The 16,748-nt window shown below is 37.0% G+C and overlaps 1 protein-coding gene across 1 annotated transcript; it reads left to right on the top strand.

Moving 5' to 3' along the window:
- Positions 1 to 1,708: 1,708 nt before the first annotated feature.
- Positions 1,709 to 15,847, top strand: LOC112574005 (protein O-linked-mannose beta-1,2-N-acetylglucosaminyltransferase 1-like). Its single transcript, XM_025254775.1, is given in 23 exon segments — positions 1,709 to 2,747; positions 3,723 to 3,857; positions 4,099 to 4,195; positions 4,621 to 4,716; positions 4,719 to 4,744; positions 5,062 to 5,127; positions 5,561 to 5,674; positions 6,291 to 6,408; positions 7,160 to 7,258; positions 7,659 to 7,786; positions 8,165 to 8,235; positions 8,402 to 8,477; positions 8,801 to 8,926; positions 9,349 to 9,407; positions 9,844 to 9,916; positions 10,337 to 10,433; positions 10,436 to 10,464; positions 11,025 to 11,215; positions 11,517 to 11,637; positions 11,885 to 11,956; positions 12,559 to 12,600; positions 12,874 to 12,941; positions 13,358 to 15,847. Coding segments are annotated over 22 exon segments (1,959 nt in total). The 5' UTR covers positions 1,709 to 2,747; positions 3,723 to 3,731; the 3' UTR covers positions 13,422 to 15,847.
- The last annotated feature ends 901 nt before the right edge of the window (positions 15,848 to 16,748 follow it).

Genomic DNA, 16,748 nt, shown 5'->3' with positions numbered 1-16,748 from the left:
CCTCTGTCGGCCATAATTATATCTCCTGGTAACAAGTTGGACAACAAAGAAGTATTTTCAATGATGTGTTTGTCTGAAGCCCTGCCACCAAATGCATCTGAAATGTAGCTGATTGAACCTTGTGGCGTGATCCCAATCAGATATTTGGCAGAATGATATTTTTTATAGTTGGAATAAACTTGGATCTGATTGGTTTGGCCGAGGGTTTCTGTGCTTCAAGTTCAAAACAGTCAACAATAACAGCAACTTTATCTTTAAAGTTTTCTCTAAAGCACATAGGCATAGACAGTTTCAGAGCTTCTCTTGAAGGCCAGTGCAACAAAAAGACAACCGTGCTACAAGTACATCAAGAGTTCTATGAAACTCCTTTGCACAGTTGACACGGATACTTTCAGCTGATACCCTATATCCTGGAATTGGTAGTTCAGTCTGATCTTAATTAAACACAGCAAAACTCTTGCTCTTTGGACAGTGACTGTGTTTGATTAGACATGTATGGCTCTACCGTTCTGAAAATAAGGTCCATTACTGCCAATGAAGGAAGTCCTGTGTAGAATGGAACTTTAGCTTCATCTTCAACATACACCTGTCTTTCATAAATAGAACAATGTTGTCTGTTTTTAACTGAATCAAGAAGTCTGGTCTCAGAGTCCTGCATGATAGCATCTATATTTAGTCCAGTCAAATCTGTTTGAGTGTTCTGATCATTTGAACATGAATCTTCTATGCCACCATGTAAACTTTCTTTGCAAGCACTTGAGCAACCAAAATCTGTTTGAGTGTTCTTATCATTTGAACAGGAATCTTCTATGTCACCATGTAAACTTTCTTCGCAAGCACTTGAGCAACCAAAATCACTTTCACATAATTTTTCTTCCTGGCTTGTCTCACTGCTGATTGATTTTCGCTTCTTGCTTGCAGTATGTAGAGTAGGGACAGATGCATTACTTCTTTTGCGAGACACAAGCCTCAAATACCTGTTTTTTGAAGTCTCAGCTTCTGAGCAAGTACTTGATCGCTCATGTCCCAAGTGTAGAGTGGGAAGCCAGGAAGGGCTGTTCCGGAAATTCACATATGCTGGCTTTCCTAGACACAAAAATAAAACAACCCATGAATTACATCTTTGTGATATTAACTACCAAAAAATAATAATAATCAGCACTGAAACAAAATAAACCAAATACACGTCTAAAAAGAAAAATAATGGAGTAGAAATAACATTTTTTATCCTCTCTCTCTATAGCTATAGTTTATTAGTCATGGTCATGCATAATTCAAGTCTTGTTTTGATGTTCACTCAAATCACGTGAACTGTCACCAACCTACAATGAAGAAAATATTTATCACAAAGTGTACAACATGCAGAACAACGTTAAATACTTTAGCAATTTGGAAAGCGTCTGGTTTCTTACCGCCAACAAAGTGTTTCGAACAGATAAGTATTTTGTTCCACTTCTTCTGCTGTTGTAATATCCTTTCGGTAAACGGCTGCCTACCACAGACGACGTCGTCTTCTGTAAGAATTCTTGTTTCGTCCCCTTGGTTCAAAATAATTTTGGGTATCTTATGAAAGAGATACATCTAGAGAACATTTCGTTTACTGCAGGGCTTGTTTCCGCATCCTTTTATGCCGCAGACGACCATGATAACCGATCAGTTGCCAGCAAGCTTCAGTAACCACTGCTTTAAGAGGGGAGGAAAAATGGCCGCTGAAGCAGCTCGCAAAAACTGATGACGTCACGTGAAAACCACCCTAAGGTTATACAGTGTGTGTGTATATATAACGGCAAGGCAACGCCAGCCCTGTAAACATATGTCATAGGTACAGAAAGAACAGTGAGCCTGAGACGAGAGCAGGACAGCCAGTCCTCACTGCGCTGGTGACAGGCACTCAGTCCACGGACGTGTATAGGTGGATTGCTGTCTGTCTGCCGAGACCAATGCTGAGCCTCTTGCGAAGATCTGCGCTGTTAGTCTCGGCGAGCCTAAACAATGAATGTGACTAAACCGGAAGCTTTGTACACACCTGCCTCGTTTTAGTAGTTATAACTGGTAAAATCGTCTGCAAGCAGTCCAGTAATATGACTAGTGACTGCGTCCATTCTTTGCATTCCCAGAATTTTTGTAGTGCCTTCCCCACCCTGCTTGACCAGCACGCAGGCACACTGTCAATCCCTGGCGACTTTCTCCCTTCAAACTGTGTACAGGCACAGCTCTTTCATATCATTTTCCCGTAGGACTGGTAGGTTTGCAGATTCACATGTAGTCTGGTTGTTTTGAAGGATATTGGTGTCGGTCTCCAGCTGGAAGTTGTATAGGTCTTTGCAATACTAATTCCATCGGTTGAGCACAGCACAAGCGCTAACAGTTCAAAAACTAAAACTGAGTAATCCACTACCCACGCATTCCTGTAGATTCTACTGCCTAGCATTAACAAGTTTCTTCTCTACCAACCACCTGGTTTCATTAATGGTCCTTGACCTGTACACCACTCTTTAGAGTTCTTAGAGCAAGCTAAGACATGAAACAATGTTTCTTGGAACGCTTCATGTTCTTGGATGGATCCACTCGTGCAGACGACGTATGGGAGGGAGGGAGGAAGCGGAAATGTTCTCTCCCCTGCTCATGCTGTCCAGAGTGTTTGTGCTTGGTTATCGCGTCCACACTAATGCTATGTATGCGTAATGGTTTTGGGGTGAAAGAAATGGCCACAGACTTTGAAGAATAGCAGAATTACAGCGAAGGAGGTGAGATTAATGTGTATATAATTGATAGGAAATTACTCGTCCCTTAGTTTTTGTGCCGTCAATTGATACCGAACTTCGATGCCTGCGTCCCTGACGGGGGTTTGTCGAGGGCTCTTGCACCTGATTTTAACTTCAGATTTTGTCTACGAGTCATTGTGGCCAGATCAGTTGATAACAAGAGATGAAACAGCAAAAAATCAAGATACCCTTGTTCGAGTCTTAACTATTTTGTTAATGTACTTTATTGATACGTAAGCAACACCCAGAGAGAGACCGAGTAGGAACGAGTCCATTTCAAGGGACAAATCAACATCCCTTTCCTTCTCCTCGTACTCTTAGATTCATGAAAAAACAAAAGTAAAATGAACTTACTAATATAGCCATGTAAGATATACAAAGCAAAGAACATCATTATTATCCATTAGAACATCACCATTTTTAATCACTGAAAATGTAGTGATGCTGACACATTACTAAAATAGACTGGAAAGGCATAGGGGACTAGAATGTTATGACAGCGTGTTTGAAAACATGCAATGCTTATAATATGCTTGATAGCTGATTTATTATTGAGTTGTATTATATAGAATTGTATAGTTATACTGTAAAATTGTAAGATAGTAGTTTCGTAAGCAGCATTTCCTGTATGCTGGATAACAAATATTCTGGAACACATGATATTTCCAGCAACATTTGTTTTTGTTTTTGAGCCTATTGTTGCAGCAGATTACTTACTGCCATGTAAAGCATTTTACTGGGAGAGATTTTTTCTTCTTGCAGTTTAAAAAAAATAGAATAATATATTTTCTGTTCAGTACTAATGTATTTTTGCTGAGTAAGTGGCTTCCTATTTTTGGATTTATTTAGTCTTCATATTCAATTGAAATAATCTCATTAATCCATGTGTAAAGATATATAAAAGGTAGAAATCAACATTTAGTGGTTAATTTTTTTAATAAAAAAGTACTGTTACAGGCAACAGTAATGGAGGGATGGATACCCAATCCAAATGCAAAGCCATTCATCCCCAAGAAAAAGCGACTATCAAGCAGATTTCCAGGTCTCATGATAGACTTTAGACGACAGCGCTGTTTCACTAAATGTGTTCAGGTAATTATATTTAAAAAGATTTAAGGCAAAAATTCATCATCAAAAGAAAGATTATAATGTTGTCCACTTAGACATCTACATATCGTGATACTTGTTAATGTATGGACTGGTATTGTATTACATGTAGATATGTCTGATTAGCTTTAGGCTGGACTGGTTTTGATGATACTGTTATGTAGGTGATGTTGTTTTTTATGCTGGTGTTGTGTTAAATGTGACATAGATACATGTCTGTTCTTAGGCTGGACTGGTTGTGGTGTTACTGGTTACAGTCGTCATCAACATTACCTTCATTGTTGACACAAGTCGCAGGCTGAAAGACACTGCTCCACAGACATGTAAGTGTTAAGAGAGGAGAAAGTGGGGACTGTCTTTTTTAAAATATAAATCTGCTTATTAAACATGATATTAACTTGATTTTATGAGAAAGAAGGGGGGATGAATGCTAGTTTATTGCTTTATAATTTTTTGCATTATATTTATAAAAAAAAAAATGCTTGTGGTATAGGGGAGTACAATTTATAATAAAGGATATTTTGAACTCCTTATGTCTTATAGACTGCCATATTTTGTTTCTTATCTGGTGGGATTAAAATTCATTGTTCATTATTTTCTGTTCATGTGATGGACCATAAGGGTTTGGGTGTTGGTGCAGTGGTCAGATTTCTGTCAGCATAACATAAATTTTTTGGCTCTTGGATTGCTCACTGCTATGTCATCTTCCTCAGAATGTTTACTTTCTTTTTATTGTTTTCTCAACCAGCAAAAGATGGAGTCATTGTAATGGGTGTGGACAGAATTCCCAAACTAGGTAATAAAGAGCGAACTGTATCAGTGGAGGTCATTTCCAGCAGGACCAAGTTTTTGTTTCTGTGGATGGAACTACCGTAAGTGCTCTCTGGATGTTATTTTAAGACAAGTAGAAAAATGAATTATGTGCTAGTTGTGGCTACTGGGGACTTACATCAGAATGAATGCTATGTGCTTGCATGCACATAAGAAGAATAGTTTGAAGGGTAAAGAAAGAGAGAAGAGGATTATGGGCTTCATTTCCAGATGAAATATTTTGCTGGTCAAAGCGCATGTTCTTGTTTATTGTAAGTCTTTGAGGTTATTGTACATGCTGTTCTGATGAACTGTGTGTGCATTGTATGCACTGTCTTTAAATACATGTGTACATGTATGCCTGAATTTAATGGTACAGGTTCTTCACGATGAAGGATTTGAAGTAAACAGAGGCATTCATGTGATTGTACTAAACCAGGCCACAGTGAGTATGTGTGTGTGTGTATATGTTTGTAGTTATTACATCAAGACTACACATGTCTAATTTCTTTACATGCTCATATTGGTCACCCTTTCGCTTAATTTACACAAAGTTTGTTAAATTTTGGTGAAACTGACTTTAGAAACTTTTAGAGACTAAATATTATTTGATGTTTGACCCATGGTTTTACAAAAGTTGTCTGAAGCCAGTCGTATGCTTTTTGGTGTATTGTTGTCTTAAACAGTCCTTTCCTGTGAAGAGTTTTCTAGCTAGACATCAAGACTTGGTCTATATTGTAATACAACTTAATGCAACCATTTGAAGCATTTATAAGATGGGCATTTAGATTATAAGGAAAGTTTTCTCCAAGTAGTTTTTTACTTTTTTTTTTTAAAAGACAGGCAAGTATATGTACTGTTATGGAACTCTTGTACAGGGCAGTGTGATGGCAAAGAGAGTGTTTGACACTTACAGCCAGCAGGAAGATGACTCCATGGTGCTGTTTTTAAATATGGTTTCCCAAGGTCGTATTCTTGTCTTCACCATCAAGGTAAGAAATAGACTGAGACTCTATTCATTTATCTCTTAAAAGGTTTGAAGAAGTTGACTATACATAAAAGCAATTCACACATTCAGTTGTGATTTTACTTTCAGAAATCAAGGCATACACAATTCACAAATATTAAAAAAATTATTTAATTAGTAATTTGATTAAGAAATATTCTGTCATCATAGAGCTTTTTCTTTTTAATTCTTAAGTTTTTTCTAAAATTTCTTTATCAACCTCTAATATTTTATGAAGCAAGGGGAGGGTAAGGGTAGGTGTAAATGACCACACTTTCTCAGGGCCAGCTTTTTGTAAGGGTGTGCCCACCTCTTCTGCTTTTTGCCTTAGTTCCTGTAACCGTCTATGGTCAGGTACCCATTCCTGACATCTGGGTTGATGGGGAAAGTGTGCTGTGCTACATGGGTATCAAATGCTAGTTCTATAACCGTTTTGCCTCCCATCATAAAGGAAAAGTAGTTAAACAGCCAGAAAGCAGCACATAATTTAAAGGATTTAGTCTTACTTTCCATTAGTATCTTCTTCCATTTTACTTGAGTGGGTTTCTTTTTTTTTGTCTTATTTGTTTGTTTTTAGTAAATGATCATTGTTTGGATTTCAGGATGAAGGGTCATTTCAGCTGAAGCAAGGAGCACGAGAGTTTTTGAAGAACCTTGGTAGTGAGTTCATTGCGAAGCTTGGCTGGCGAGACATGTGGGCCTTTGTGACAAAGAAGGGAGGTAAGCCCAAGTAGATTCCTGAGGAAGATATAATTGCATAATGGAGGCAAATTATTGGAGGAGTGAGGAGATAATTTATGGTGATTTAAGAAGAAATGATGTTTCTCCCTTTATTTCAAAGTCTAAAATAGAACCCCAAAAGACTGACAGTTTAGAGAACTGAGCATAAAATATTGTGGTTGAGGATCATCACTTTTTCACTTTATTTGTTTTACAATTGATTCCTGCTGCTACAGGTACAGTACTTATTCTCATATGGCATTTATTCCAATATTTATTTTGGTTTTCTAATACTTATTTATTAGTGTGTGTGTTATCTTATATCTAAAACAAAGTGGTTTACATGCAGGTCAGTGAGCTCACACCTTGTCAGGGTAGGCATTTTATGCATTTTTCATACACAAACATTCACACACACAACTTACAACACACATACATGGTAGATAAAACCAGATTACCAGGGAAAACCACTGAGTGTTGGCCCTGTAGACAAATGACACATCCAGAGAGAGGTATATCGAAGTCAAGATTTGAACTCACAGCATCCAATTCTCTCTGTTGTGGTGACAGGCATTTCAGCCACTCAGCCACCTTCGCCCCAAAAAATCAACTAAAATGTCTTCTGGCAGATGAGGCTACTGGTGGTGTCAGTCTTTTGTCATATCATGCTAGATCAGATCTGCAACCACTTTTGTTTTTTAGTTGCTGAACTGGTATGTTCAAAGAATTTTCTGTAATTATGTTGTTGCAGGCAACAAAATTGCAGAAGGTCATAATAAATCTTCAAACCTGACAAGCTGGGGGGAAAAAGTTGTTTTGGAGACACATATACCCTTGTCTGATGGATCAGGTGAGATAGTTTGCATCCATAGTATTGAATTAAAACAGTTTTATGCCACCCTCACCTCTCACCCAATGTTTGTGTTGGGTAGACGATGGTGAGATAACAGGTATAACATAATATTCATTGTGGAATAAAAGTGACAACAATGATAATAAGGTGAAGTGTCAAGGGGCATATGATCATCAACTCTGAAACTGATAAAGTATAAGTGACCATAAAGCAGTTGAGAAATATGTTAACGCATGCCCTAAAAAACAATGTCAGAAGTTGACTGTGAGGAACATAGCTATCCATTTTTCAGCACTTATATAGATGGCTGCCATGGAGGTTGCATCACCACAAGATTGTAGATAAAGAGAGGAAAGGTCAAACATACGCTGTTGATAATATGATGTATGTTGGGCAGAATCTGACTGTGAGTGGCTTAATGATGAAGTCTCCCGAAGAAGGCGGTCATTCTGTAGCAAGGTTGAAGGGTATGGCAGTGTCTGCGCATGTGATGATCCAGCACCAATCACATTTTCACCTGATGAGGTAGCCAAAGTTCTGAGTTGGGTTTTTTTTCTGACTTTAGTATTTTTCATCATTTGTTATTTGCAGATAAGAATTTATTTATTGACCAAATGATAGTACATGAGGAATTTGACATTATGATGGTCACCAATTAGTCGACAAGTACTGATCACACTCATAGTTGCAGACGCTGTTGATTATACCCTCGTAAATTTCCTCCACATTCACATGCACGTACAAACACGCAACTCCTCTTTCTTGTATGCTTTCTCTTCCACACTCACTAGCACATGCACAGACACTGCCCACATTAAGTGGGAATGACCCACACATTGCATAGATACCGAGACACATATGAAACTGGACAGCACTATATGGAAATATTTTCTTAACTTTCAGTTGCCTGGAAATACCTTGAAAGATGTCCCCGTTGCAGTTATAGCAAGCGACAGACCTCACTACTTGTACAGGTGACTATGACTTATATAGGCATCTGGTCTTTTACTTGTCTAATTTTAGTTTCTCTGGGGTTTTTTCTTTTTGTCGGTTTAACTCAGGACAGCATCATCGTGAGTCTGAGTATAACAAGAAAATTGTTTGGAAACTCCGTTTTGAAGATTTTATTTTTCCTTCCAGAATGTTGCGAACACTACTGTCAGCACCAGGCGCAGATCCTAAGATGGTGACTGTCTTCATTGATGGTTACTTTGAGGTGTGAAGCCCTTGTCGCTTGTACTTTATTGTTACACTCAACTCTTTAAGATTATGCAACCTATCAGAATTTTCATGTCAGACTACATTGAAGCCAGTGATTTCAGTCAGATCTTTTACGATTCTCCTTAAAAGTGGTACTTGTAATAAAGAGAGTTTTGCAACAATTGTCCCCCAGGTTCTAGGTATGAAAAGTCTTATAAGGTATGGGAGTGAAAATAATGGAGCAAGTCTTACCTGAGTGCCATACTGAGGGAATGTCTATTAATTCACTAGAATTGGGCTGTGATTCTGACTGCTGTTTGGGATGATTATTGTATTCAGGAACCGCTAGCTGTGACCCAGTTGTTTGGACTGCGAGGAATTCAGCACACACCACTTGGTGTGAAGAATGCACGGATTTCTCAACATTACAAGGCCAGCCTCACAGCCACCTTCAGCTTGTATCCTGTGCGTATTTCTATCTCGAAGCACAAAATCAAGGCAGTAAACTCAGACTAAAATCCTCGGTTGGCAATGCCTCAGTTGCCTGGGATTTCAGGCATTTTGCTAAGAGAATTTTGAGAGCGTCATCTAAAATGCAAAAACAGACCTTTCATCATCATTTCTCCAACAAGAATAATTTTTCAAGAAATTTAGATTATGTCTCTGAAGTATGAGCTTTGATGGTGGTTGTAAAATAGTTTGAAATTTAAATATTGTTGGATTTTTTCTTTTTCTTATTTCAGATTAATATATAGCCATACATGGGAAGTTTTGCATTTTGTGTAAAAGAAAAAAAAGGAAATTTGAGACATAAAGGATGTGGATAGTAATAAGATTTAAATGTTGAAATGGCAGTGGTTTAAAAATGTCCAGTTTGTGCATTTCAGGAATCCGAGTTTGCCATTATTGTGGAGGAAGATTTAGATGCATCCCCAGACTTTTTCAAGTGGGTAAAATTAGATCACCCCTGCCATTTTTTTGTTGTTTTTTTTTGGGGGGGACGGGGGATAGCACTGTTATTGTACTTTTCTCTCCATGTGTGTGAACAAGGCAGGGATCAACTTGTGAGAAGGGGGAGAGTTTAATGGCAGGAGTCATAAGATCAAAGGAGAAAAAACAAGAAAGTTTGTTATTTCCTGTTAGGTTAGCTCTATACCAGAAAATGTAAACAGCATATGTAAAGAAAAGTAATTAAAGTTTTTGTTAATGACTTTAGGATAAGACTGTGTTGGCTTGCAGAAGGTAGTTCAGGTTTTTATAAAATGGCTTTAATGTTGCTCCAGTGCAGATTAACATATCTGGGTCCTCAGCTTAGTTTTCTTTATCTGTCATTTCACAGTTACATTGTTTGTTCCCATGTAATAGTTGTCCCTTTTCCACAGCTACTTCAGCCAGACCCGTCATTTGCTGGAAACTGATGAGAGCCTCTACTGTGTATCTGCTTGGAACGATCAGGTTAGGCGAATCTTTCACAGGCTACTAGTTTACTTACGTTGTCAGTTAATCCCTACTTGCCACTAGAATGCAGACTTTTATTTTGGAAACACCCTTAAAACTGTTGGGTGACAAAGATTTGCCTGAAAGTAATGACAACATGGCAATGACCTGGAGACTGGTAACAGTGGTATCTGCTATCCATTTACTTGAGTGCACAGGGATGATGATGGCATTCTGTTCATACAATGAATGGCATTCTGTAGCTCTTGGCTCGATGGTTAGAAGACTTTGTTTCTCTTGTATTTCAAAACATCCAGTTCTTTAAATTGTATATAATTAGGTTAAGCCTTGAGGTTTTGTAGAGTCTGTTACAACATGCACTTCTGTAAATTATTTTATGCTTTATTTTGTAGTATTCTTCATTTATGCCCTTTGCAGGGTTATGAGCACTCATGCAGAGACCCATCATTGGTGTACAGAGTGGAAACAATGCCTGGACTTGGATGGATGTTAAGGAGAAAGTTGTATAAAGAGGAATGGAACCACAATGGCCAAGTCCTGAGAAGGTTGGCCATTTGTAAAAATTATTTTGAGCTGTTGAGAAAAATGTTAGTGTCCTTTTGTTTTCATTTGGAAAAGAACAGTAGAAAGCAAGGCAAAGGACGTTGGAACCATATGGGCCCAACAGAGGGGTGCTGCCCAAAACTGGGTCCACTGGTAAGGTGTTGATGTATCCCTATGCTCCTCGAAGAGTAACAAAAAATAAACTAACTTAATCTTTGCTTTCATTGGAGAGGGAAAGTATAGTTGTTTTAACTAAATTAAGAAAAATAGCCCTTAAGTTTGAGAACAGACAATTTGTCTTTGAATGTGAAAAAGAAATTTTTTATCAAGATATTCATGCTATGCTCTGTCTCTCCTCCAACTCACTGCTTTACATACTGTATTTGTATGTTTTTAAGCAAACAAGCAAATTTATAATACATGCATCATGACTTCGTGCAGGATTTGATGTATTTGTTCAAGTAATTTATCTGAGGCAGATTATCACAGGCTTCTCCTGCCATCTTTTTTCTCAGTTGCTTAAAAACATGTTGCTCATGGGGAAATATGTTGTCATTGGCAGCTGTGGGACTGGGACATGTGGATGAGAACAGGTTACATCCGTAAAGAACGAGAATGTATCATTCCTGATGTCAGCCGCACATTCCACTTTGGCTCAAAGGGTCTCAACATGAATCCATACTTCCAGGATCTCTATTTTAAAAAACATTCTATTGTCACACATGCTGGCATCAAACTTAAAGACCTAGATAAGTAAGTATAGTGATAATTTCATATGTATGTTTTTATAAAGTTTGATATGCTTTCCATGTACATAAATTATTATCTTAGTGACTGATCAAATTCTTTTTTCTTAATTATGTACCATTTACTTAAAACTGATATTTCCCTGTTGGCCAGTTGTGTTACCTGTGTCCCTGTCTTGCTTCCTTTCACCGAGGTATGTCACATGACTAGGAACATCATCATATATCGTCCATGTTGTTTTGGTTCTTTTGTACTGAAAACATTGCAGTGGTTTTGGCTTAGCTGACACTCTATCTCTTTCTGTCAGGATGAAAAAAGAACCTTACGAGGATCTTGTGAAACAGCTGCTCAGGTCAGCCAAGGTTCTAGACCACAGCCTTGATCCTTGCAGTGAAGAGTTCATTCCTCCCAAAGAGTCAAACAGCAAAGTTAGTCACATTGTTTCTTGCACAGATGTAACAAAACATGCACAATCTCTTTGTCTTTCACTCTAACAATCATACACTTGAATGAAGGTCATACATGCATGGGCACACACACACCTCTTTGAAAACAGTGATATTAATTTAGTAGGTGTAAATTTCATTGTTCTTTCTTAAAGGCTGCTGGCTGAAAGGCTTCAGACTATGAAACCAGCACATTGTCTATGTTGATGGTTTTCCTTGATGTTTGTAGGATGATCCCTACCTGATGTTTATGCACATGGAGACTGCTACTGATTACACTGTTTGGAAATATATTGCTAAGGTAAAGCAGCTTTTATTGATTCTTGATTGATAAAGTGACTCTCCACAATATGCCATCATATTTTGATGTAAGTGTGTTCTACACATTTCATAACAGCACCTTTATCGTTGTCTTGGTACTCTGTATGTGTGAGTGCATGCATACATGTGGTGTGTGTGTGAACATGAACAAGAGAGGAACAGAGAAAAGGATAAAAATATTGAGAGGCAAGTAAGGGATCAGAGAAGTGAATAAACCCCTTCTGTTTGCAAGATGAGAACATTCCATACTGTAAATCTTACCAGTACACAGGCTATCAGATACTTCAAGTAATGCTAGGAATACTATTTTACAGTCTCCCAGGCAGTCAGATACTTGACATATAGTAAAAGTGGTGTATCTCACAGGTTGTGGCCTTGATAAAGTAAACATATCCATGTTTATCATGACTTGCATTTTTGTTTAAAGGTGTTTTTTTGTAATTCAGGAACAGTTGAAGATTATGTGGTAAGATGTTGGGAATTAAAAAAACTCATTTGAAAATAATTGTTGCTTGTTTTGATAAGTTAACAATTAATTGTATAGTAGATTTTAGCACATTTGTTATTTTCTTATATTTGCAGTGCTATCATATTTGGGATCTGGATGTGAGGGGCTTTCACAAGGTGAGTATTCAACAACCACTGATAATGTAACAGTTGTAATTCCATTTATTAAAAAATTTCAAAAGAAAGCCCAGGAATGCTTTTATCTACAGTTTTCTCTAGGAGGTAACGTACTGATGTAGGTATGTACCTGTTAGTGTGATAAACTGGAAGCTAACTAGATACTTAAAGACACATTTTGGGTGGAAAAGTAGCAGGTAGATTAGCATATGAAGAAAAGAACATATTAATGGTGTGAAAATCTTCAGAAGTAATGTATTTGGCTTGTTACAGAGCATGTGGCGATTGTTTCTAAAAGGCAACCACATTATTATGGTGGGACACCCAGCATCTGTTTACTCGTAAGTGCTGCAGTAATGTTTTAAAATTAAAGAGGCCTTTAAAGCTAATTTGTGTAGAAATTATAAGTTTATTATAGGCTTTGAAGGCCAATTTGTTTATCCTATAGCAGGAAAGAATGGTTTGACCTAAGAACCCACACACGGTACTGGTGACCCTCATGATCGTTGTTCACTAATGGCTTCCATCTGATCTAGCAAGTACCCTCCCCTCCATCCACCAGACCAAATCCATTCTTTCCTGCAGGATAGTGAAAGTTGGGCCTTTAAGTGCCTCCCAGAAGTTCTTACATTTTGGATAAATCTAAATACTCTTGTTTTCTTCATTTTGAAATGCTCTGTTGCTGAAAGTTTGTTATAAATCCATTTTGTCATGAATTAATCTCCTGTTTTCTTGTGCTGTTTCCTATGCCTGACAGGGAACTTATGCCCTCTGACATCCAGCCAATCAGAGTCAACATTACACAGCCTGCTAAAAGCTAGTCCATCCTGAAAATAAACCTACCTCTCTTGGTGGCCAGCTTTTTCAGTGTCAGTGTTACCAAGATTGTACATGCTCATCCTTTCTGAAGACATACAATATAAACTGGTTTTTTTTTAAATTACTGTGGGTAAAAGTAGAAACAAGGGCTTTCTTTTTTTCAGATAATGTTTGATATGACTGGAGCTATTGCTTGTCATATCTGTCATGAGTATTGTTGATTGGTCTAGCTTATTATATATTCATAAAATGTAAAACGTAAAATGCTGTGTTCTTATTTTTTTGTGCAGAATGATGCAGATAAAAAACCACTTGTGAGACAATGCATTTTGTATTGTTGAGCACGTGTGGTGGCATGTGGGTATGAATGGGAGACTGATGGTAATATAATTTAATTACTATAAAAAAATGTGGTTAGGAAATCAGGTGCATTTGTCTTACTATTTCTGATTATAGAGGCTGCTGGTTCAGCTAGTCATGTGTGTGCATGAAATTCTTTACTTCGGAATAACTGCCAGTCACTTTGAAAAGGAGAGAAAACTGTTGACAGTAGACATGTACAGGAGCATGGAGATGTTAAAGCAAACTAAAATAACATGTAGCTGGAAGTAAGCACATTATATTGCTGTTAAAAAGATTGGGACCTCAGATAAAGGACAGTGCATGGTTATTGAACTGTATTTGTCAGTAAATTTTGCAAAACTGTATTATATAGTTTTCCTTCTTTTATTAAACTAGTTTTGCAGCTCTTAATTGTTTTTATTATTGTTATGCCATTGTGTAAGTCTAAATGAGTCTACTTGTTGTTTGTAACTGTATTCTTTTTACTTTTTACTTTTTACCACTTGACTATTGTATATTTCATGCTTGCCTACATGTTTTGATTTTTAAGTATGATTTTATATTTGTGTGGGTGGTAGAGTGTACATCTCTGCGAATGTGTTCATGTATACAAATGCTTATCCTTCAAGGTGCCCAGAAGTCTCACACCTTTGCTAAAGGATATACTGGATGGCAATAATGACACTGGATTTATAAAGAAAAGTGTAATTCTTTTTACATGTTGTCTTACTGATTTAAATAAGTGTACATAACTAGATGTTTGGATGCTAGCAGAAAGGATGATGTTCACCCATGCATTTTTTTTGGTAAAAAAAAGGATCTGCTGATTTTTGAAACATTTTTATATTTTTTGTTTGTTTGCAGATTTACTTTTTATGTAAACTTATAATTAACCTTACACATTTTTTTTGTACTTCACCATTGTATATTCCCATATAAACACAAGCTCAGCAACATACCCATAATACTTATGAAAAGCACACTAAAATACTGTGTATAATGCTCCTTACTGTAACTTGTGTATATGCACTCTTTGTATAAAGGTACAATTTTTTTTTTATCAAGTGATCCATATAGAATCCAGGGGAGGTGTCCAGGGTCAATGAAACATAAATTTTTACGTCTGAGAACACAACAATGAAAAGACTTTTAATTTCACTGAGAAAAAAAGATTCTTGTTTCATTGATATGATCACTGCCGGTATACATATTGCTATTTATTCCATAATATAATTCCTTTTGTATGCAGTGCTGGCTGTAAGTATGAATCAGCAAAACAGATCTGCCTGTACATGTCTCTATGTACATGTGTGTGTATGCATGTCCAGTGTGGTATGTGAAGTGTCTTCAACCGACTTTCAAATTAATATTGTTAGCATGGTTGTGAATATAAAAGAAAGATTGGGGCTGTTATTGGTCTAGTCTTTTATTAGTGACATTTCACTTGTTTTTCTCTATTATTTAGTAACTGTACTGTAAAAATAAAAATTATTAAGTGGTATAAGTTCAAAGTTTGGGGCACAATACATTTCCTGTGATCATTCACCATGAAATGTCAAGATAATCTTGTTATTAATGACGACTGTTCAATTTGAAATAGTGTTATTGCTAGTCATCAAACCTGGGAAAGTTTGTGACCTAGCACATGAAAAACTACTATTTTTGTAGATTTTTAAGGTTTGTGTTGTACACAGATACAAACATATCAATGAACCATTCAGCACTACCACTTTTGTATGTGTTAATATGGTTGAAAGTATGCAGCATATTGAGAACTTGGTGGGAGTAACTGTTGTTAATCTGAAGACAGTTTTTAAGAAATACAGTGTCATAAAAAATGTTTCGTTAGGAGAACTTCAATTTCTGGGGTTTTTTTGTTTTTTTAGTATTATAATTGTGCTCTTTGAAATTGTAGAATCAATTTCCTAACTGAAGAATGATGAAATGTTTGATGGCAACATATTTTATATGGAATATCATTGTCTTGTTCAGTCAGCATTGAGAACACATGCCAAGTGTATTTTGCTTTTGTGGTTGATGTTTCTGAGCATAAAACCAGTGGCAATGTAATAAACTGATTTGGGTATGAGGTTTTCAAGTGTTGGTTTGTAATTGTGAAAGACTTGGACGAGCTTTGAGAAAAGTGTAGAGCAGATTGCTGTGTGTGGGTAGTTTGGTCCTGATGATTATTTACTCATGGCTAAAAGTATGTTTCTTTGGGTCCAATATGTTATCTCAAATAAAGTAGGGCCTAATCTTTTCATGAAATTTTTTGCTTTTGGAATGTTTGCGGTTGTTTGCATTAGATTGCTAAAAGACATGCTTTCGCCACAATGACAAACATTTACATAATATCGTTGCAAATGGTCATTGATGCAACTACAGGAAATCTTATTGGAAAGCTAATTCTTGCTCAGTGTAAGACACTATCCCATCCCAGGAAGACGCCACTGCGCTTTTTGATAGTGTTGCTCCTTTTGATTGAAAATCTGTTATATCTGGAGAACAAACAATCAGTATTTTTTTTTGCCTTATCGTGTTTGTGATCTAAAGTGGTTCTTAACCGTTATCGTCTGAATTTGTCCGGTCAGAACGGCCATTAGTAACAATATCAGAGCAGATTAAAGCTATAGTTCGAACACTTTTCCACCATCTCACAAACAAAACTTAAATATTAAAACGTTTGCCACGTAATGCACGTATCGACATCTTTGTTTTCTGTTGCATCACTGGTTAAGACTGTTGAGTTTTATCAAGTTATCACACAAGTTACTCACGCTTATCTGAGTGTTATGTCCGATATTGAGTGTCAGGAGATCATTGTGCAATCATCTTACAAAACAATCCCCAATAAGCTTAATACTATTTTGGTTTACACACTCACGTGTGAGAGAGGAGAGAAAGGTTCATTGTTCAAATACAGAAGTTGTGAAACACACCTGTTACTTGTTATCGGGTCAGCGAGGGAATAATTTTACATCGCCTGT

The sequence above is a fragment of the Pomacea canaliculata genome, linkage group LG10, assembly GCF_003073045.1.
Source record: "Pomacea canaliculata isolate SZHN2017 linkage group LG10, ASM307304v1, whole genome shotgun sequence".
NCBI classification, from domain to species: Eukaryota; Metazoa; Mollusca; class Gastropoda; order Architaenioglossa; family Ampullariidae; genus Pomacea; species Pomacea canaliculata.
The sequence above is the reverse complement of the archived record's forward strand: the minus strand, read 5'-3'. Positions and strand labels throughout refer to the sequence as shown.